The sequence below is a fragment of the Cynocephalus volans genome, chromosome X, assembly GCF_027409185.1.
Source record: "Cynocephalus volans isolate mCynVol1 chromosome X, mCynVol1.pri, whole genome shotgun sequence".
Classification (NCBI taxonomy): domain Eukaryota; kingdom Metazoa; phylum Chordata; class Mammalia; order Dermoptera; family Cynocephalidae; genus Cynocephalus; species Cynocephalus volans.
In genome coordinates this window covers 147030919-147055526 of record NC_084478.1, presented here as the reverse complement: position 1 = coordinate 147055526, position 24608 = coordinate 147030919, and the positions used below count along the sequence as shown (strand labels likewise).

General features: G+C 35.5%; 1 protein-coding gene across 1 annotated transcript in view; it reads right to left on the bottom strand.

Moving 5' to 3' along the window:
• Positions 1-4921: 4921 nt before the first annotated feature.
• Positions 4922-24608, bottom strand: part of LOC134368444 (P2R1A-PPP2R2A-interacting phosphatase regulator 1-like) — a 43595-nt gene continuing 23908 nt past the window's right edge. Inside the window, exons 5-11 of the mRNA XM_063084920.1 lie at positions 17588-17631; positions 17434-17488; positions 15947-16039; positions 15499-15587; positions 14860-14921; positions 5575-5663; positions 4922-5014 (exon numbers count right to left, since the gene is read on the bottom strand). Coding sequence (XP_062940990.1) covers positions 4922-5014; positions 5575-5663; positions 14860-14921; positions 15499-15587; positions 15947-16039; positions 17434-17488; positions 17588-17631 — 525 coding nt within the window. The remainder of the gene's footprint in view (positions 5015-5574; positions 5664-14859; positions 14922-15498; positions 15588-15946; positions 16040-17433; positions 17489-17587; positions 17632-24608) is intronic.

Below are 24608 nucleotides of genomic sequence, written 5' to 3'. Positions count from 1 at the left end.
CTTGGATTAAGAACCACATGGTAAGAAATCTGTGAGACATCATGGAATTTCAGGGAAACAAAGCTACCTTTTTGCCGGAGTACTTATGGTTCCCTGGCCTTTTCTAAATGCACAATTTCAACTAAATGACAGTGAAGTCTACCTATATGATAGATTTTTCAAGTTCAACTTTTAAGATGTAAAATATTTAAAAACACTTCAGGCAAATTGTAGTTTTCCCCACAGGTATCCAAAGTACCATACATATATTTTCATCATGGATATTTATATATAGTTGCTTCTAGATAAATTTTAAAAATTCATTTAGGAGATGAGATAAAATATATCCTGTAGTGAGAGTACTAATAATTCAAAGAGGAGGAACAAAGATTAATGCAGAATTAGAATCTTAACTCATGTGCCTTTAAAGCTCATTTGATTTGCCTCAATTCTAAAGAGCCAGTGAAACAGGCCACATAAATACAAACTCTAAACTCATCCCCCATTTTTAATGTAAGAGATTTCTAATCATGAAGTTATCCAGCAATAGAATGAACTCCCTTGTTCATTCCTTGAAAGAGCTGATTCATTGCTACAAGATTTCAAACTAAGACTAAAAGATAATGTCTGGAATTCTAAAAAGAATTCCTGTAGATCAAAAGACTTCTAAAATCCTTCAATTCTAAGATTCTATGATTCCAATATTATCTTTCCATGCTAGTTTTACAGTATAAGGGTCCTTTCAAATGTATATCTATAGTCATGCCATCATAGACTGTCTTGTATTACTATCACTTTTGTACTTGTGTTATCCTGCTTGAAGGTAGAGATGGCATCTCATTCATCCTCATTTATCCTACATTTAGTTTCCTGTACACAGAAAGTATTCTTTAGGTATTTATTGAACATACTTGAAATTACACGTTTGGTTGATTTAGTCATTACAAATTTTAAGAACCATATTTTTTTTCCTGATCTGAGAATCCAACTCATTAACACAGTGAGTTTTCATGTTGAATCTCAGCAAATCATTAGAGTGAATTTGGAGCACTGCTGTTTTTTAAGTTTATATATAAAATAGGAATGCTTGATTGAACACTTTTTTATTGAAACATAATTGATTATACATATCTGTGGGATACAGAGCTGAATATCAATACCTGTGTGCAATATGCGATGCTCAAATCAGAATAACTAGTATATTCAACATTAAACAATGTAATCATTTTTTGTGGCTCTCTACCGATTTCTCGCTAACCCCCTCCCCCTTTTCCACGCTTAGTAACCATAGATCTGTTCTTTCCTTAATTGAACATATATTTAAGGCTTAAAAAATGGTGCCTTAAAAAATTTGAAAAACATATTTCCTCTATTTTTTATCCTTTTATTGACAATATGAAAACTAGCATGCATATGTATTTATATATTTATATATATATATATGAGGGTACTTTTAAAAGTTCATGAAAAGATTCACATTATCTTTAAATTCTGTTTTTCCACTAACTTCCTGAAGTACCCTCGTATATAGAGAGTCATGTGTTGCTTAACGACAGGGATACATTGTGAGAAATGTGTCATTAGGTGATTTCATCGTTGTGCAAACACAATAGAATGTACTTACACAAACCTCGATGGTACAGCCTACTATACACCTAGGCTATATGGTATAGCCATTATAATCTTATGGAACTACTGTCGTATATGTGGTCCGTCAATGACTGAAACATTGTTACGGTGCATGACTGTATATATGAGGGTACTTCAGAAAATTCATGGAAAAACAGAATTAAAAGATAATACAAATCTTTCCACAAACTTGTTGTATATAGACGTGTTGTATATAACAGAAGCAGACATACCAATACCTATACACAGTGTAGTAACCTCTTGTTCTCACGTTTTAAGATGTTATAGGATAGACAATTTTAAAAATTAATTTAATAAAAATGAAACAAACAAAATCAAAATTCCAAAATTATACTGTTGTGGGTTGAATTGTGTCCCCAAAAAGACATTGAAGTCCTAACCCCTAGTACATGAGAATTTGACCTTATCTGGAAATAGGGTCTTTGCAGATGTAATTAAGGTGAAGTCATACTGGATTAGAGTGGGCCCTACATCCAATGACTGGTATCTTTATAAGAAGGCCATGACAAGACACAGGTTCACAGAGATAACCCCATGTGATGACAAGGCAGAAATTGGAGTGATGTATCTGCAAGCCAAGGATTGCCAGCAACCACAGAAGCTAGGAGAGAGGCATGGAACAGATTCTCCCTCAGAGCCTCCAGAAGGAACCAAACCTGCCAATACCTTGATTTTGGATTTCTAGCCTCCAGTGTGGAATATACTAAAAAGCATATGTACTTCACAGGGCCTGGTTTTCCAAAGCCTTGCAGTTTCAAATATTGATCTTGCAGAGGACTGGAAATTTCCCTCAGGCTATAAGTCTCTGTTGCAAGATAAGGATTGTGGCACAGCAGGTTGCTGGCTCAAAGACAGACTAGTTACTGATTGTTATGTAAAGATACTGAGAAATTGCTGTTAAGAAGGAATGTTTGCTAAGATCAAACTGTTGTTGATAGGACCACTTAATTGTCTACTGGAATGTCATCTGACTTGTTTCACTGAAAGTTACCAGCCTATATTGTTAAACTATAACCCCACCTTTGTTCTCTTCCTGTAACTTCCTGGTCTGGAAAATAAATGCAAGAAGAGAACCCCAATTCTGCGTTAATTTCTCAAGGAAGGGCTTCCTCTCACTGGAGGGTGCCTGGGAAGTTAACCTCTTCGGGGCCTCTCACTGCTCAGCAGAGATGGGCTTTGAGTAATCCTTTGCATCTCCATCACCCTGGGAAAGAGGAGTGACAAATCCATGGGGGGCGAAGCAACACAAAGCAACAAAACCGTAAGAGAATAAATTTCCACTGTTTTAAGCCACCCAGTTTGTGGTACTTTGTTATGGCAGCCCTAGGAAAACCAATACATGTCCTTCACTATGGAAAACAGATACAATTCCTTGGCATGCTTAGGATGACAAAATACAGCCTTACCATAATTTTTAAAAATCAACCACAAAACATCATGTAAAAGTCACAATCGGGTCCTCTTAACACACAAGCTTGAAAGGCAACAGAATGGAGAACAAACTACGGCATCTTTGATTCTGAGGATAGTACAGTGAGTTGTGGCATCCTAGTGCATAAGTAAAACAATAAAAACTAACTGAATAGAGCGAAAGAAATTGTCTGAGTTGAGAAAAGTGTATCGAGTTAGTCAAGATTACCAAGATTTACTGATAAAAGTTCCTTATACAACTGAGTCTTTGTACTTGAATATTCTGCAAAACTCTCTCTGGCTAAAGTGTCAATAGTGCACGTGGACCTTTTTGTCTGTCAATGTTCTACAGTTTCAGAAAAAAACACCATTGCAACCACACCATATTCCATGAAGGCCCCCTCATATGTGCACAATTAGTCCTCTAATGGTCTGGCAAGTAAAGAAGCTGAGTAACAAAGGCAATATTTATAGTTCACTTGTCCTTAGCCAATTTATAGAATCCCGTCCCAGTTTCAGGAGACTATCGTGATCCCAGTCATCTTATAAATATTCATTTTCACCTATTCAAAGATGAATAGAATCTCCCCCCACTTATATATCCGTTCTGATCAATTCCATCAGAACCACTGTCAAAAAATTCTTAGCGACACAGTCTTTTTCCATGTGGGGGCACACCAACATCAGATTTCCATCCTTTTGATTATTTTCAGTGACAAAGAAAAGCCTTTTGTAAATATTTTAGATAATTGTTTCTGTTTCATTAGTGAAGCAATTTAAACCAATTTTCAGCTTCATTTCATAAGGATACATTTCTATTTTTCAAAATGTGAATACTATCCCCAAGCACTTAAAGCACTTACTTTATATTTGTTTTTAACACATAATTTTTCCTATTAAAAAAAAAACCCTCCAGGTTTTTGAATAGAAAATTGGGGTTTAAACAAACATTTATGGCTCTTAGGGAACAAGTGGAAGCACATGATTCTTGCAGAAAAGCCCTAGCTTATTAAGCCTGTATTTAATCAAATCAGTATCATGATGATGAATAAAAGGTAATTCATAAAAATGTAAAAGACCACAATTTATTGACATTGTCTTTTTTCCACACTTAATTAGGATACAGAATTGATCAGAGCTAATCAGATTGAGTACAAATTGAGTGAAGTCCCAATTACATACTATTTTCTTTCTATTCAATTAGCTTTTATTTATCTTGCTCTTCCCCTACCTACTCCTTCCCAACAAATTAAACATCCAAAGATTCATGTGCAAAATACGCCATCCTTGGGTCAGTATTGTATAACTAGCTTAATTTTAAAAATTGCTTTTGATAGGTGACTTTTCCTTACCAGTGGAAATTAGCAATTACTGAAAATATCATTAAGGACTGGCTTGGACATTAAGTAGATAATTTTCTAAAATCATTTTATCTCGTTGGTTAATTGAACAATTACATTTCATCAGAACTTATAGTTTTATTTATTAATTTTATTTATTTATTCATATAAATAAATAGAGCTCTCAATTATTTTTTAAAAAGTTAAGGTACAGCATTTTCTAGACATTAGCAGCTTAAAGATGTATTACTGTACTGCCAACATAGTTCTCATTTGAAAAACATCTTTGAAAATATTATTACATTGAATTTAAGGGCCTCCACAAGAATTAGAGATGTAATTTCCGTAAATACATAAAATTTTAGAAAATTAAGAAAAAAATAAACAGGAGATAGTCTAAGTTATACCATACAATTCTGTTACTGGTCTAACTTCATTTGCTCTGTGTGTGTCTGTGTGCTTCTCCATTGGTGAGAAAGTCTTGGGATGGGTGAATCACTTAGTTGAAAGTTCATCTACTAGAATAAATGAAGAACCAGTAATCAGAGGCGTACAGGAGTGTTTGTGACAGTGCTGATTTTAGCTGGTGAATTACAAGAAGAACCAGCATTGCCACTGTTTCCATCTGAGATAGACTAAGAGAAGAAAATGCCACTCACTGATAACAGAATTCAAGAGATCTCTCTGTGCACTATGCTTTGTCTACACAAGAATGCAAAATACATGATGCAAACAACTGGCACTAGTCACAAAAGCAGTTTCAAAAGATCAGTACAACAAAACCAACAGTAACAATAAATAAAAATCCATTCCTGTATTTCCCACTTTTATGATTAAAACATGCTTTTTTAGACATACTTTCCAATAATATACTAAACCCAATGAAGCAGACAAAACCCAAGGTAGGAAAAATGGGAAGACGACTTTTTTCAAAGTGTGCATTTTTGTGTATTTTTCTAATACTTCTTAATCTAATGCTGAAACCTCACTCCCCAAAATGTGTCCATCATATATTAAGTCTCACACACATGATAGAGGAAAGAACTAAAGTTGATAGTAACCATTTGGGATATTAGTTTTATAACTTCTAAAAATATTTAATAGTGTACCATACTTCTGAATACATACAATAGCCAAAGTAGACTTAAAAACCAAGTGAAAAATGGCCAAAACCTCATGTTAATACTCACTGTACATCCTTTTCTAACTGTTGGGAAGTATCAGAAAGCATGTTGGTCATGCTTTGGAAAAACCGTCTTGGCTGATCTTCAAGTGCCATTTCCCCTATGACAAAATAGCACATCAAGGTATAAATGTTTTATTTAACATGTTTGTTATACAAAAGTAATACTTGTTCATTGCAATTAATTTATAAAATACAGAAAAACACAACGAAAAAAATTTAATTCACCATTACCAGAGATAATCATTCTTCAGTAATTTTTGAATATATGAGCATACATGACTGTTTTTTAAAATAAAATCAGGTTTGTATTGTACATACCAATTATATTTAACCTACTTTTTGTTTTATGCAGTTCTTCCATGCAGAATTCTGAGAACATACTTTTTGTTTTTAATGATTATCGTTTTCTTATGTTACTAACTAAATTCTACAACATGATTTTATATAGCTATGTAGTAAGACTGATTAATGAGTTTAATCACATTCCTTATTTTAAACCTTTAGGTTGTTGCTATCTTTATTTTGCTAAACATACATAATAAACTAAATAGATAAATTATTTTGTAGCATACAATGAACAAAACAAATCTACTTTTAAGATTAAAGAGAAACTGCCTTTTGCTCAACACTACAGTGGAGGTCAAGATGGCGGAAGAGGAGAGCTGCCTGCCGCTTTTCCGCCATGAGTAGAAGCAACCTGAGGCCCGCGCCAGACGCAGCTGTAGCAGAATCGACGCAAAGGAACGGCTTGGAAAGGGTGTCTTTACCCTGCCAAGAACCAGGAATCTTCCCCCAACCCGCGCGCGCGACCCGCCGGTGGCCGCAGCCGCGTCGCAGCTGCAGACGTGGAAACATGGAGGCCTGAGCCAGCATGTGTCACCCCGGGCTGCAGCGGTGCCTGGCTTCTGACCCCCCTGCCCCCACCCGCCCGTCCCTGGAGCTGGAAGTGAATCAACCCGCAGCCGAGACAGGAAGACGTCCAGCAGGAGAGGCAGAAGCTCCGCGGAGACCACACGCCCTGCGGGCCACCACTGCGCGATCCAACAGGTAGGCTTCACCGCTGCCACCCGGCTTCATTCCCAGCCCGGCCCAGTGCACACAGAGCGGGGAGACTTCCGGCAGGGGAGGTGGGAGCTCCACAGGGTCCATGGTGCTGCCACGCAATCCAGCAGCCCGGCCCAATGTGTACAGAGCACAGAGTCATCCACCAAGGGAGAGAGAAGCTCTGTAGAGTCCACACACCCTGTGGGGGGGCCACCGCCACGCAATCCAGCAGCAGGTAGGCTTCACTGCTGCCACCCGGCTCCATCCCAAGCCTGGCCTAACACGCACAGAGCAGGGAGACATCCTGCAGGGGAAGGGGAAGCTCTGCAGAGACCACACGCTCTGCAGTGCCTCCGCGCATCCCAGCAGCCCAGGCCAGAGTGCACGGAACAGGGAATCACTGAGGTAGCCATACCAAATTGGCAACCACAGCAACATCTTAGTCAGCCAATAGTGTCAAACCTGTGGACTGTGAAACCTCCTGCCACAATGAATAAACATCAAAGAAAAGATACCAGAAATATGAAAAATCAAGAAAGTACACCACTAAAGGATAATAAATCTCAAGCTCTAGATCCTATAGAACAAGAAGCCCTTGAAATGTCTGACAAGGAATTTCGAGTGATAATTCTAAGGAAACTGAATGAGATACAAGAAAACTCAGCTAGACATAATGATGAAGCCAGGAAAAGTATACAGGACCTGAAAGAGGAAATGTACAAGGAAATCAATGTCCTGAAAAAAAATGTAGCAGAACTTGTTGAACTGAAGAAGTTATTCAGCGAAATAAACACAACGGAGAGTTTAACCAACAGGCTTGTGGAAGTTGAAGACAGAACCTCTGAACTTGAAGATAGACTGTTTGAAATAACACAAGCAGACAAAAAAAAAAAAAAAAGAAAAAAGAATCAAAGGCATTGAAGAAAATCTGAGAGAGATATCAGACAACCTTAAACACTCAAATATCCGAGTCATGGGTATTCCAGAAGGGGAGGAAAAAGGAGATTGCATTGAAAACATATTCAACAAAACAGTGGCAGAAAACTTCCCAGGTATAGGAAAAATCACAGATCTTCAGATCCAGGAAGCTCAACGATCTCCAAATGTATTCAACCCAAAAAGGTCTTCTCCAAGACATGTTATAGTCAAATTGGCAAAACTCAGAGACAAAGAGAGAATCTTAAAAGCTGCAAGAGAGAAGCGTCTAATCACCTATAAGGGAGCCCCAATCAGGCTAACATCAGACTTTTCATCACAAACCCTAAAAGCCAGAAAGGAATGGGATGATATATTCAAAATACTCAAAGACAGAGATTTTCAGCCAAGAATACTCTACCCTGCAAGGCTATCCTTCTGAAATGAAGGGCAAATAGTATATTTCTCAGACAAACAAAAACTGCGGGAGCTCACTACCACACGACCACCCTTACAAGAAATTCTCAAGGGAGTACTGGGTTTGGTTCCTGAAAAATAACTACCACTGCCATAAAAACCCAAGAAAAATCTAAACCCACTAGTATAATAAAAATGGCATTCATGAAGAGAAAATGAACAAACAAAAAGGCTATCTACAACCTAAGGAACCAACAAACACAGAAAACAAACAGTAAATCAGAAAGCAAGGAACAAAAGACACCTAAGACAACCAAACAACAATCAATAAAATGCTAGGAATAAATCAACACCTTTCAATGACAACTCTTAATGTTAAAGGCTTAAATTCCCCAATTAAAAGACACAGACTGGCTGACTGGATCAAAAAGCAGGACCCAACTATATGCTGCCTTCAAGAGACCCACCTCACCCATAAAGACTCACATAGACTAAGAGTGAAAGGATGGAAAAAGATTTACCATGCAAACAGAAAAGAAAAACGAGCTGGAGTAGCTATTCTTATATCTGACAAAGCAGACTTTAAACTAAAAACCATAAAAAGAGACAATGAGGGACACTACATAATGATAAAAGGACTGATCCATCAAGAAGACGTAACAATCATAAATATGTACGTACCAAATGTTGGAGCAGCCAGATTTATAAAACAAACTCTATTAGACCTAAAGAAGGAAATAGACACTAATACCATAATAGCAGGGGACTTGAACACCCCACTGTCAATATTGGACAGATCATCTAGGCAAAGAATCAGCAGAGAAACACAAGATCTAAACAATATTCTAGACCAATTGGACTTGGCAGATATCTACAGAACATTCCATCCAACAACCTCAGAATATTCATTCTTCTCATCAGCACATGGATCATTCTCCAGGGTAGATCACATATTAGGTCACAAATGAAGTCTCAAGAAATTGAACAAAATTGGAATTATCCCATGTATTTTCTCAGACCATAATGGATTAAAACTAGAAATCAATAACAAACGAAATTCTGGAAACTATACAAACACATGGAAATTAAACAGCATTCTACTTAATGACATATGGGTCCAAGAAGAAATCAAGCAGGAAATCAAAAAATTTATTGAAACTAATGAAAATAATGATACATCATACCAAAACCTGTGGGATACTGCAAAAGCAGTATTAAGGGGGAAATTTATTGCATTAAATGCTCACCTCAGAAGAATGGAAAGATGGCACGTGAACAACCTAACACTTCACCTTAAAGATCTAGAAAAACAAGAACAATACAAACCTAAAGTTAGCAGACGGAAAGAAATCATTAAAATCCGAGTAGAACTTAATGAAATTGAAACCCAAAAAACAATACAAAAGATCAATGAATCAAAAAGTTGGTTTTTTGAAAAGATAAATAAAATTGACAAACCATTAGCATGGCTAACAAAAAAAAGAAGAGAGAAGATTCAAATAACAAAAATTAGAAATGAAAAAGGTGATATTACAACTGATTCATCTGAAATACAAGGAATCATTCGAGACTACTATAAACAACTATACGCCAACAAGTTTGAAAATCTGGAGGAAATGGATAAATTTCTGGATACACACAAGCTCCCAAAACTGAGCCATGAAGATGTAGAAAATCTGAACAGATCAATAACAATAAAGGAGATTGAAGCTGTTATCAGAAAGCTCCCAACAAAGAAAAGCCCAGGACCAGATGGATTCACAGCAGAATTTTACCAAACATTCAAAGAGGAAGTGACACCGATTCTTTACAAACTATTCCAAAAGACTGAAACAGATGCAAATCTCCCGAACTCTTTCTATGAAGCAAACATCATCCTGATACCAAAACCAGGTAAAGATATAACCAAAAAAGAAAACTACAGGCCATTATCCTTGATGAATATAGATGCAAAAATCCTCACTAAAATACTAGCAAACAGAATACAGCAACACATACGTAAAATTATTCACCACAATCAAGTGGGATTCATCCCAGGGATGCAAGGTTGGTTCAACATACGCAAATCAATAAATGTGATACACAATATTAGTAAAATCAAACACAAGGACCATATGATCATCTCTATAGATGCTGAAAAAGCATTTGATAAAATTCAGCACTCATTCATGACAAAGACCCTCTATAAGTTACGTATAGAGGGAAAGTATCTCAACATAATTAAAGCCATATATGACAAACCCACTGCCAATATCATCCTGAATGGGGAAAAGCTGAAAGCTTTTCCTTTAAGAACAGGCACTAGACAAGGATGCCCACTCTCACCACTCCTATTCAACATAGTGTTGGAAGTACTAGCCAGAGCAATCAGAGAAGAGAAGGAAATAAAGGGCATCCAGATTGGAAAAGATGAAGTCAAATTGTCCCTGTTTGCAGATGACATGATCCTATATATCGAACAGCCTAAAGCCTCTACAAAAAAACTCTTGGAGTTGATAAATGATTTCAGCACAGTAGCAGGATACAAAATCAACACACAAAAATCAGTAGCATTTCTATTCTCCAATAGTGAACATGCATAAAGAGAAATCAAGAAAGCCTGCCCATTTACAATAGCCACCAAAAAAATAAAATACTTAGGAATTGAGTTAACCAAGGAGGTGAAAAATCTCTATAATGAGAACTACAAACCACTGCTGAGAGAAATTAGAGAGGATACAAGAAGATGGAAAGATATCCCATGCTCTTGGATTGGAAGAATCAACATAGTGAAAATGTCCATACTACCCAAAGTGATATACAAATTCAATGCAATCCCCATCAAAATTCCAATGACATTTTTCTCAGAAATGGAAAGAACTATTCAGACATTTATATGGAATAACAAAAGACCACGCATAGCCAAAGCAACGCTAAGCAAAAAAAATAAAGCTGGAGGCATAACACTACCTGACTTTAAACTATACTACAAAGCTATAATAACCAAAACAGTATGGTTCTGGCATAAAAACAGACACACTGATCAATGGAATAGAATAGGGAATCCAACCCACACACCTACAGCCATCTGATCTTTGACAAAGGCACCAAGCCTATACACTGGGGAAGAGACTGCCTCTTTAGCAAATGGTGCTGGGAGAACTGGATATCCATATGCAGGAGAATGAAACTAGACCCACACCTTTCACCATACACTAAAGTCAACTCAAAATGGATTAAAGAATTAAATATACACCCTGAAACAATAAAACTTCTTAAAGAAAACATAGGAGAGACACTTCAGGAAATATGACTGGCACAGACTTCATGAATACGACCCCAAAAGCACGGGCAACCAAAGGAAAAATTAACAAATGGGATTATATCAAACTAAAGAGCTTCTGCACAGCAAAAGAAACAATTAAAAGAGTTAAAAGACAACCAACAGAATGGGAGAAAATATTTGCAAAATATACATCTGACAAAGGATCAATATCCAGAATATACAAGGAACTCAAACAACTTTACAAGAAGAAAACAAGCAACCCAATTAAAAAATGGGCAAAAGAGCTAAGTAGGCATTTCTCTAAGGAAGATATACAAATGGCCAACAGACATGTAAAAAAATGCTCAACATCACTCAGCATCCGGGAAATGCAAATCAAAACTACACTGAGATACCACCTCACCCCAGTTAGGATGGCTAAAATCCAAAAGACTCTGAACGATAAATGCTGGCGAGGTTGCGGAGAAAAAGGAACTCTCATACATTGTTGGTGGGACTGCAAAATGCTGCAGCCTCTATGGAAAATGGTATGGAGGTTCCTCAAACAATTGCAGGTAGATCTACCATATGACCCAGATATCCCACTGCTGGGAATATACCCAGAGGAATGGAAATCATCAAGTCGAAGGTATACCTGTTCCCCAATGTTCACTGCAGCACTCTTTACAATAGCCAAGAGTTGGAACCAGCCCAAATGTCCATCACTGGATGAGTGGATATGGAAAATGTGGTATATCTACACAATGGAATACTACTCAGCTATAAAAACGAATGAAATACTGCCATTTGCGACAACATGGATGGACCTTGAGAGAATTATATTAAGTGAAACAAGTCAGGCACAGAAAGAGAAATACCATATGTTCTCACTTATTGGTGGGAGCTAAAAGTAAATAAATAAATTCACACACACACACACACACACACACAAACCGGGGAGTGGGGGAAGAAGACATAACAACTACAATTCCTTGAAATTGATACGACAAGCAAACAGAAAGGACATTGTTGGGTGGGAGGGGGGAGAGGGAGGAGGGAGGGAGGTTTCGGTAATGGGCCACAATAATCAACCACATTGTATATCGACAAAATAAAATTAAGGGGAAAAAAAATGGGGGAAAAGTAATACCTTAGAGGGCTGCTGTGAAAAAAAAATTTAAAAAAGTTCTAGTCTCTAGTGATTTCTCTTTGGGATAATTATGGGAATCTGAAATGGTAGAAGACAATGTGGAATCAATCTAGAGGCATTTTACAGATGACTATATATATTATTTTAAATCTAAGCAATGCTTTGTTTTTCATAAATGTGGTAAACATTTTTATGCCTGTTTTCCATTGGAATAAAACAGATTAAAATAAAAAAAAAAAGATTAAAGAGAAATATCTAATCTCAAAAAACTGCATTGCTATAATCTTTGCCTTGAACTAAATTTTAAAATCTGTACAATGTTTCACAGTCATACAATAACTATGTATGGACAAGAAAAACTGATGTTCAAGCCCATAACTTCTAGAGTCGAATATATTTGAATGATAAAACACTAAGGTCATCATAACAAATATCCCTAAAGATAGAGAATCCACAGACTTCCTTAGGAGTATAATTATGGTTCGTTAAGTTCAAAAGAAGTTTGGTATCCTGTCCCTTGCCAGATTACACTTACATCAGTATGGAAAACCTACTCATCTCTCCTTTTTCATTTAAGTTAAAAACACAACATATTAATACAAATTCCCCACAAAAGAAAATTTAATTTTTCTTTGCTAAAATCAGCACTACTTGTAAAATGATATTTACAGCTGCCCAATTTCTGCAGATTTCTTAGAATCCCCACTTGCAGCCTTATTTGCTCTTGCTTATTCCTAATAAATGCTAGTAATTGCTAGTAACTGCTAGTGACTCCTAGTAACGGCTGCCTATCACCATTGAGATATGCCTTCATACACTTGGAAACTTTTCTCTATTTCACACTCTCCTCCACTTTACAGAGTCCTCATTCTTTTTATCCTCCCCCCCAGGACCTCTTTTTTATTTCAATACCGTCTTTCCCCACATTTCATTTGTATTAATGGTCTTCAAATTAGACACAGTTTGTTGTTTATGAAATGAATATTCATATTCCAAAGTATATAAATAAACTTAGATTTCTGTTTATCTGTTATTGCATTTGGCCAAAGATGACCAGATGAACTTTTACCAAATTTGTATAGGGTATGCTTGTATAGGGTCTGATGTAAAATATAGTCTATGTGGTGTACACAGAATTTACTTTGGAGTTCTGTTAGGGATACCTCAAAAAAATAAGGTAGTCATCCTCTAGAGCAGCTGAAAACCAGGTGCAGGCTTGTGTGAGACATGTCACATCTACTAAGATACTGGCTAGAACCCAAGTCTAAAATGCCACAATTGAACTATAAAAACAAATTTTTAGATAATAAAGTCTAACAAAATTCCAGGCACTTTCAATGTAATTAAATAATTTATGTATAAATGTCTGCAAAGGAGAACTATTTTAATTTAGTAAAACACTATCTTCAATTTAAGCATACTTTATTTTAAATACTCAGATGACCCCAACTTCCTAACAGCTCTTAAACTACTGATAAACTTGAATATTTTTTCAACACTAGCCCAAACTTCACAGCATAGGCAAAAGAACACCTAAGCTAAGTCACTGATGCATCTTCATAAAACAACGTGCTTAGTTTGGAAAAGAGTGTTTTCCAGAATTTATTTAGTCTTAGTTTTAGAATATAAAAAGTGCTTGCTGAGTTACATAAGTTGTTAGGAAGATTCCATTAATTAATCCAAAATACATGGAACATTGAAGTATATTTTAATTTCTTTCCTTTATAGTTTTGTTCTTCTTCTTTCTCTTTTCTATCTTAATGGATTTTTCACAAATACACATTTTAAGTTTAATCTCCTTTTCTATTTACTTATTTCCCCTCCCCATTGTAGTTAAACTTTGGACTAAATATAGAATTCAATAGCAGTATTTAAAAAGGAAAAAAAGCATAGCTTAGTGAGGTAGAATGGAAAAGTGGGATCCAGGATCGTGGGAGTTTTAAAAAAAAAAAACTTCCGTTCTTTCCACTACCCTTTTAATATTGAGTAGGTGGGTCACTTTCCATATATTTAACCAAAAATAACCCCCATAAAGAGCTAAACATCAAAGAACACACAACTACATGTATATTTTTAGTGTTGTAAGTAGATCTAATTTGTTCCCACTTATTCATATGATATCAATGTGTGTGTGTGGTGGTGAGACAGGGGTTGAGATTCAGCAAAAAATACTTGATGATTGACTCACTTTATTTATTTGTTCATTCATTAATTCATTCCCTACCTTGTTTCTGAAAGTATCTAAGGCAGCTAGTTTGGTGAATTACATGTATATAATGAAAATCATAATAGCAGACTGAACTAGAATTAAATTACTCAATTCACATTTATATAGCATTTATTTATAGTTTTCAAAGTGTCTTTCTACATATTTCCATTTGGGTAAAATAAAAGGCCTCTAGTAACTTATCAAACATATTTTAAATAAAATCCTTTTAAAATGAATTTTTTATAACACTTGATTTTAAATATTTTATAAAAATAATTTAAAATTATATTTTTTTCTGCTGGTAGATAAAAGTACCTTTTCTTTTTAATTCTCCAAGGATACTTGGTCTAACAATGTTGCTACGGTTTTGGCTTCTTCTAAAATAAAATCATCATGATCATTACAATAAAATTTTTGAACTAAATTAGCAATGACTATTTCATTATAACAGATCTAAGGATGTACACTAAAAGAGGACTCTGTATGTACACTATATGACATCACATCGTTTTATTGCTTTTCTCTAAATGAGGGTAAAACAGGAATGTCTCAAGAGCAAACCGTCTTCTAATTGACAAGGGTTCAGGATTTTGAGTCTTACAGTCTAAAAGGACCTGCAGTCCTGGCTAGGACTTACCTTGAATCAAGGTGAGAATCATGAATGGAGTTGTTTAAAGTTTTAGAGATAGCTCTGATCCTTATCAACAAGCTTGGTCAGAGGAAGATTATGTTCAAGCAGGGTTAATGAATTACTTAATTCTTCACATGATCTCATATGTTCTTAGTTACTTGATTTTTTTCAGTATACAAAAGGATAAACTCAAACAATGACATTTTAATTTCACTGAAAAGAAATCACTTCTTTGTCACAAAACCTGGAGTTATAACTTCTTTCATGTGTCTAAAATTCTTATTTTATAAGCAATTTGGTATTTTCATGTAACATGAACTTACATCGAAAATTGTAGCAAAGGACTGGGAATAGTACTTCGAGGCAAACTGGTGCAATTCACACAAGTTTGTAATGATGGAGAAAAACATTGCTAGAACCAAATTGGAATAGAGGATTTAAAACTGCCATTTTTCTCAGAAAGCAGGTCAGTGGTTTCTCAGGGTGGGCAGGGGTGAGGCAGGAGAGTGTGGGAACTCTTCTATATCCTGATTATGGTTGTGGTTACAGGATTATAACAAAATTACTAAAATTAATCTAACCATACACTTAAAAGTGGGTGGATTTTATTATATGTAAATAATACTTTAAGAAATGAAAAAGACAGGAAAACTGTTACTTAGAATCAGATATACTATGGTAAAATATATCCCCCAAAAGATTTAAGTGGGTAACCACAAATGTTTCATAAATACTTCAAGGTACATAGGCTTATAGGCACTCCTTTCTTACCTTCCCAATCCCCCTGCCAGAAGAAGCCACTGAGGATACTGGAGTTAAATCAATGCACCTTAGAGAGGATGGTTTCTCTACATCGTTGTCATTCTGTGCAAGCAGAAAGTAGTGTACAATTGTAGCCCTGACCACTTACTAATCAAATACTTAGGGAATAACTGTTGCATGGGGAACTCTCACCATCCTAAAGTAAGCGGGGAACCCAAGACTCACTTCAAGAAGCAAAGGCACCCTTTGCCTTTTGGAGAAAAGAGCTATATGGTGTTTGAGGGGCTTCCTAGCACCCCAGAAAGACTTAGATTGTGAGTACTCAATATCTGTACAGAGCAATACGTACTATATACACAAACCCTAAATTTAAACTTTTCTCTTTGAGTTTGACCTGTGCTTTGTTATTAAATCTACAATATTATGTCTATGAAAGAACCAAAAAGAATTTGGCTAGAACTAAGATACAAATGGGACGGCAGGAATAACTACATCTATGAAAAATGTTTATACATTTTATGTGGGCAAAATCTGCTCTTTTCTTTTCCAAAACACAAGCCAAGTTAAACTTGTATGTTACATGTTGCCTTCCTCCTAACATAATCACAGATTCTCTTACTCGCTCACTCATGCCAACACCTAAAGTAATTAGAATTGGGCCAGTGAAGGAACTCCAGTGGCATCTATAAATTGTATTTGCACCAAAGCATGAAAAGTGACAGTCTCCAGAGGTTATCTACTCATTCCTCAGGGATAGACACCCATTTAAGGCACTCAGGGCTGAAAGGAAAATAAGATGTCATTGCTTCTGCTGATGATCCATTTCCTTATCTAATAACTCCCAAATCTGGAAAGTGACATTAACCAGAATATCTCCTACTCAAATTTCAGCTGAATTCTTATTTTGTCGTTATCTGAGATGTCCATGGAAAAGAACAGCAAACATCATTCAATTACCACAACTAAATAACCATAATGTGTACAGAGACATTAAACAAATGTTAATGAGGGATGTAACTAAATCTAAATATGCTTAAATTAAAGGTTGTATGTTAAAATGTTAGTGGGAGTATGTGTGTTACAGGCATAAAGAAGCAATATTTTTCATCTGTGCTTTGAAACTCTCATATATAGTTAATAAATTATGTAGAAGGGAGTGAAATCACTTATTGTTCTGTAATCTAAGCATTTTAACCAGCACAACTGAGCTTTTTTTAGGCCTACTAGGACAGAAAGGAAGCTAATCCAAAACAGCCATGGTTTTGTATCACACAACTATTTACATTGAACCCCACTTTCAAACAATGATAATTATTTTTATGGGTAAATCATAAACTTTCTTAGGAGCAATCAAAAATTACTTATGCAGCAGATACAATTTTAGTTTCAAATGAGAGCTTAAGTTTCTAGAAATTACAGCAAAACTAGGTAATGCCAACACTGCAAAAATATAAAAATTTGAAATTTTCTACAAAATTGAAGTGTTAATACCATACCAGGTTCAAACTTTCTTCCCAAGATTGACTTATGTGTATTGCAGTTTGTACTACCCTATGAAAGAAAAGAAATCAGTACTGCAGTTACCCTATCTGAAAGAAAAGATACGATTGAATATACAAATTATCAGAATAGTAATTCAAAGTGCAGTACTCACCATTCATGTGTTGCTTCTTTATTAAATCCACGCTTTCTTCCTGAAAGGTGGGAAAATGAGAATAAATTGAATACCCAGTTCCTATGGTTTTACAAAGTTTGATTTCATTTGGATGTTCCTGTGTTATTATTAACTAAGCTATAAAGGAGCTAGAATAGAAATGAATTTCTAAATAAATATATGGTTCTCTACGCTTCATTGCTGCACAAAAATATTTCAGCAAAGATCTAATACACATGCATTACAGTACATCAGATACAAAGGAAGTGATTAGATGAAAAACTTGGTACCTTTCTGTATTCAAGAGAAAACATCAAACACTCAAAATTGTATAATTTCCTCTACTATTAATACTATGATATTGAAAAAATACTCACAGTTCAAAACAAACTAAATGTCTACTAAAGGCATTTTTGAAAGGCTCATGGAAAGGCTCGTGGAAAATGCATATTATGAAAAAAGATTTGCATGGATTTCAAAAATTTTTGCACCAAAATAAACTCATACTAACTTGTTATAACGTTTCTGAACAGGATCTAGTTTGAGGCACTAAGATGGATAACACATCAGCGTGAAAAGAGATCCTATCAGAGGAATATGAGTTCCGCTAAAATTGAAGTAAGAACAAATATCAAATTTATGGGGAAGCTTGGGTGGAAGAATGATGAAATCACTGATGGATACAGAATTTGTTTTAAGGAGAGACAAGACAATTTTGAAGAGGAAGCCCACAGCAGCAGACCATCCTCACCAATTTGTAAGGAAAAAATTAATCTTGCTCATGCCGTAATTGAAAAGTACAGGTGATTAAAAGCAGAAACAGTAGCCAACATCATAGACATCTTAATTGGTTCAGCTTACACTATTCTGACCAAAAAATTGAAGTTGAGCAAGCTTTCCGCTCAATGGGGGCCGATTGCTGTGCCCAGATCAGCTGCAGACAAGAGCAGAGCTTTCAATGGAAATGTCAAACAAGTGGGATCAAGACTCTGAAGCATTTCTTTGAAGAATGATAACAGGAGATAAAACATGGCTTTACCAGCATAATCCTGAAGACAAAGCACAATCGAAGCCATGGCTACCAAGAGGTGGAAGTGGTCCAGTCAAAGCAAAAGGGGATGATCAAGAGCAAAGGTCATGGCCGCCGTTTTTTGGAACACTCAAGGCATTTTGCTTGTTGACTTTCTGGAGGGCCAAAGAATGCTAATATCCACTTATTACGAGAGTATTTTCAGAAAATTAGCCAAAGCTTTAGCAAAAAAATGCCTGGGAAAGCTTCACCAGAGAGTCCTTCTTAACTACAATAATGCTCCTGCATCAAACAAGGACAATTTTGTGAGAGTTTCAATAGAAAATCACTTGGCATCCACCTTACAGTCCTGATTTGGCTCCTTCTGACTTCTTTTTGTTTCCTACTCTTAAAAAATCTTTAAATGGCACCCATTTTTCCTCAGTTAATAATGTAAAAAAGACTGCATTGACATGGTTAAATTCCCATGACCCTCAGTTCTTTAGCGATGGACTAAATGGTTGTTCTCATCACTTACAAAAGTGTCTTGAACATGATGAGGCTTATTTTGAGAAAGTTTATACACGTATTTTTTTTTATCTTTTAAATCCATTTTTTCATAAACTTTTTGAAGTCTTATATCAGTATGAGTTTGCTTAAGTAAATGATGGTAAAAACATGATTTAAATCTAGCTATTGTCATAAAAAAATAGGTATGACATATTAAGTGGGAAAAAATGGATTTGACAAATATTTATGAAAAAATTGTAAGAGGTGTTCAGAAGGACGTTCCCCCAAAAATTAACAGTGGTTATCAATGAGTAGTGAAATTTGAAGTATACTGCTCTTTCTTTCATTGTACTTTAGTATATTTTGACTTTTCTATTATATGCAAGTATCCCTTTCACATAAATAGTTACTTTTAAGAATGAACCATACATGGAAAGATATCCATGTTCATGGATTGGAACACTTAATTATTATTAAGATGACAATTCTACCTAAGGTGATCTACAAATGCAATGCAACCCCTGCCAAAATCCTAATGGCATTTTTTGCAGAAATAGAAAACCCATCCTAAAATTCATGTAAAATATCAAAGGGCCCCAAGTATCCAAAACAATCTTAAAAGAAGGACAAAGTTGGAGGACTCACACTTCCTGATTTTGAAACTTCCTACAAAGCTATAGTAATCAAAACAGTATGGTATTGGCATAAGAACAGACATATAGAGCAATGGAATAGAATAGAGAGCCCAGAAATAAACCCTCACATATATGGTCAAATGATTTTTGAAAAGGATGCCAAGACCATTCAATGGGGAGAGGACAGTCTTTTCAACAAGTAATGTTGGTACAACTGGATTTCCACATGTAAAAGAATAAAGTTGAACCCTTTCCTTATACCATATGTAAAGATTAACTAAAAATGAATCAAAGACCTAACCTTAAGAGCTAAAACTATAAAACTCTTAGAAGAAAACATAGGTTAAGTCTTCATGATGTTGGATTTGGCAATGATTTCTTGGACATGATACCAAAAGCACAGGCAGCAAGAGAAAAAATAGATAAATTGGTCTTCATCAAAATTTTTAAAAATGTTTGTACATCAAAAGACACTATCAAGAAAGTGAAAAGACAACCAGAGAATTGGAGAAGATATTTTTCAAATCATGTATCTGATAAGGGGTTAATATCCAGAATATATAAAGAACTCCTACAACTCAATGACAACAACAACAATGACAACAAAACCCAATTAAAGTATGGGCAAAGGACTTGAATAAATGTTTCTCCAAAGAAGGTACATAAATGGCCAAAAAGCACATGAAAAGATTATTAACATCATTAGTCATTAAGGAAATGCAAACCAAAACCACAATGAGACACCCCTTCACACCCATCAAGATAGCTATTATTTTTAAATAATGGAAAACAACAAGTGTTGGCAAGAATATGGAGAAACTGGAACCCCTGGATATTGTTGGAGGGAACAAAAAATGGTGCAGACTCTGGGGAAAACTATTTGGTAGTTCCTCAAAAATTTTAACATAGAATTACCAAATAGTCCATCAATTTCACTTCCAGGTATACACCCAAAAGAACTGAAAGCAGGTATTCAAATGGATACTTGTACACCAATGTTCATAGCAGCATTATTCACAATAGCTAAAAGGTGGAAACAACGCAAGTGTTCATCAACAGATGGATAAAAAATGTGGTATAGCCATACAATGGAATATTATTCAGCCATAAAAAGAAATGAAGTTCTGACACATAACACAACATGGATGAATCTTGAAAACATTATGCTAAGTGCAATAAGCCAGATACGAAAGGTCAAATATTTTATGATTCCATATATATGATGTACCTAGAATAGTCAAATTCATAAGGACAGAAAGTAGGATACAGGTAGTGAGAATGGGGAGTTATAGTTTAATGGGTACAGTTTCTGTTTGGAATGATGAAAAAGTTCTGGAAATGGAGAGTGGTGATGGCTGCCCGATATTGTGAATGTACTTAATGCCACTAATTGTACTCTTCAAAATAGGTAAAATAATTAAAAAAACAAAACAAAACAAAAAACCACAGTCGAAACATATCCTGGTATTCTTAAAAACATATTCCATACATAATAAAGTATCTAGTATAGTGTGGGGCAAATATGGTATTAAATATTGTTGGGAACATGAAATAAGCAGATGAGCCTTCCCTAAAGAAGCTTCAAGTAGTACTTGAGAGCCAACATTTATATACGTGAAGTTGGTGCTCTCCAAAGTGAGAATGAACATAGCCTAGGGGGTGCACGAGGTGATCCACTGAGAAACAGAAAGAAAAAATAGAAATTATATATAGATATATAGATATAGATATAGATATAAAAAATACACACACATACACATGCAAGGGGTCTCCAAAAAATTCATAGAAAGATTCGTACTATTTTTGAATTTCATTTTTCCACAAACTTTTTGAAGTGTGTGTGTGTGTGTGTGGGGGGGGTGTGTATACTAAGACAGTAATAAATGAAGGCTTACTGATATTACATGTACAGATTGACACAGGTGCCCTCACTCAGCCCATAGGTTCCAGAGATCTTATGAGAGAAAAGCATTTTGGGCATTTACCTGATTACAAGTAATTGCAGTTTATCTGTGTGAAGTTAGGTAGATACATGAATATATTATCTAGTTTTAACTAAACCAATCTCCTCAGAATGTATAAGTGTCTTAGTAAGATTCCTACAAAGAAACCTTAGACAGAAGATACTACTAGTAGTGCAAATTGAAGCAAATATTAGGAAAATGGCAAAGGTGAAACTTGTGCCATTCCTAGCACAGCTTATCATCTGCCACATTACTGCGAAAATACAATGCTGAGCTACTCTGAGCTATCAAGGAGCTGGATAAAATAATAGACTAGCACAGTGGCACACGTCCAAAGTATAAAAGTAAATACTGTATACATATACTGAAGGCATATGCTCAAACCTTTTTTACTGATGCAGTGTGATCAAAAGACTTTAAAGGTTGTCGTCTATAGTATAAACAATAAATGTTTTGGGTAGTCCATAATAGAATAGAGTTGTGTGAAAGAATTAAAATTTGACCTAGGGCTTCAAAGATCTGGATGAGATTATTTAAGACAAATTATTTAAGATAGGGTCTTAAATGGTTGAAGAGTTTGAACTTAACAGTTTGGGCAGAGTAGCATAGTTGTTAGGACTACAGGCTTTGGAGCCAAATAGAACTGAGTCGAATCCCAGCTCTGTAACTTACTACCTGTGCAACCTTAGGCAAGTGAGGAATCATGAGCTTCAGTTTCTTCATCCATATGAAGATGATGATAATAATGAGGATAATGGAGTGGTTATACAGTTCTCATCATAGTGGCTAGCATATAGTAAATGCTCAATACATATTAGCTATTCTTATGATTATTCAGTAGGTAATGGGAAACGATTATAACTTTTTGTGTAGGAGAGAAAAGGTGAAAATAACATTTTAGAAAAGTTGTCTCGGTGTTGATTGCGGAAGTCAGATTAAACTGGGAGAGATAGGAAATCTATTAGAATATTATTTCAGTAATCTAGACCCAAGGGACAGAAGAAGGAAGTAGAAGTGAGGACAGAGAGGATGTTGTCAAGGAAAAATTAACAGGATTAGAGGCCTAATTGGATAAAGTAGAAAAATAAGGAAGAACTGAAGATGAAGCTAGAGCTTTGAGTCTTAAAACTGTGTGACTGTCACTATTTTGATACCATTATGGAAAATGAGGGAAACTGGGAAAGGTAGTTTGTAAAGATAATCAGTCTTTTAAAATAATGGAATAATGGTAAATATCTTTTCAGCAAAATGTAATTGTTAGTATAGTTCTTCCATTTAATATTTATGAAGATGTTTTCCTCTAATGAGAAGTTCAAAGTATTTTGTAATTCATTCAGTCAACAAGTAAGGAGCAAGTTTTCCTGGAACTGGGACAGAATTTTGCTTAATATTCCTCCCATTGAAAGTCAGAGCATTGGCCAACATCAGCTATTAAGGGTTGCTAGTAAAAGGGGGTTGACTTTTTTCATTTATGTCTTGCCTATTTCCAAAGTAGATTTGAGATGGCTTCTGATAAAACAAGATTGTTAAAATGAGGATAAAAGCTCAAGAGCCATGTTAACTGTCAGGGGCCAAGTGTACTGTATACTAGAAATCTAGGTTAAGGAGAGTTGCTGCACTTGAGCATTCAAAGTTAGCTTTCAATATTTTGGTATGCAAGGTAAAAATGGGAATAGTATGTTACCAACCTTTGCTCTCTGAAGGGGACTATGTCTGAAATATTTTAGCTGTTGAGTGCCTGCACAGTGCTCAATAAATGCTTGTTGAAAGAATGAAACAACTTGTAAACTAAGACCCGATTAAATTTCTTTTAAAATAAGCTAGGCTGTTCCCTTCAAGAACTTCTCTTCATGAAAAAGACTGGACACTTATTAGATTACAAGGAAAACTCAAAAACATATCACAAACATCTAATTTCAATGCTTTACTAGACTAGAAAATGGTAACACATTCCAGAGTACACTAACTGTAAAACCTGGCCAGAAGTTCACAGACACAGATGATATCTAAATTGTGCCTATCATAATGACAACCTGTACTCCAGCTGGTATATAATCTGTTTTAAATGGCTTTATCTCATAAAGTTCCCTTATATTTGTGTCTAACACTGATTTGATTTATACAGTACAGGTAAGATAGAAAGAAAATTGTAATATGTGTTACTAAAGTTTACGTTAGTGAAGCTATGAATACAAAGGATGCTAGAAATGCAGAGGTAGTGTGTAAGAAGATAATTTTTTAACTGATTTTACTTAAGACAATGTAGAGAAAGTCAAGCTCTTACTGGGTGCTAATGATCTTATGTCCTATTAAGAAGTCAGAAAATAAAGTTTTATAAAAAAATACTGTAAGCAAATTGTTATGGGTTCAACAGTGTCTCCCCAAATTCATATGCTGAAGTCCTAACCCCCAGTGCTTCAGAGTGTAACCTTATCTGAAGATAGGGTCTTTGCAGAAGTTAGGATGAGGTCATTAGGGTAGGCCCTGATCCAATATGACTGATGTCCTTATAGAAAGTGGAGATTGACACGTATGCAGAGAGAACTCCATGTGAACATGAAGGTGGCCATCTACAAGCCAAAGAGAGAGGCCTAGAACAGCTCTTTCCCTAACTGCCCTCAGAAGGAACCAACACTGTCCACACTTTCCTTTCAGACTTCTAACCCCCAGAACTGTGAGACAATACATTTTTGTTGTTTAAGCCATCCAGTGTGTGGCACTTTGTTACAGCAGCCTGAGCAAACTAATACACAAATTATTTCTGCAAGGCACTTATTTATGTTTAGGGCTTTGGGAGATAGGGAACTACAGACTGAATGCTTTCAAATCTCTTGAAATACAAGCTCAGCTATTATTAGAAAAGGAAAATTACACAAAAAGAATACTTCCTGAATATTTA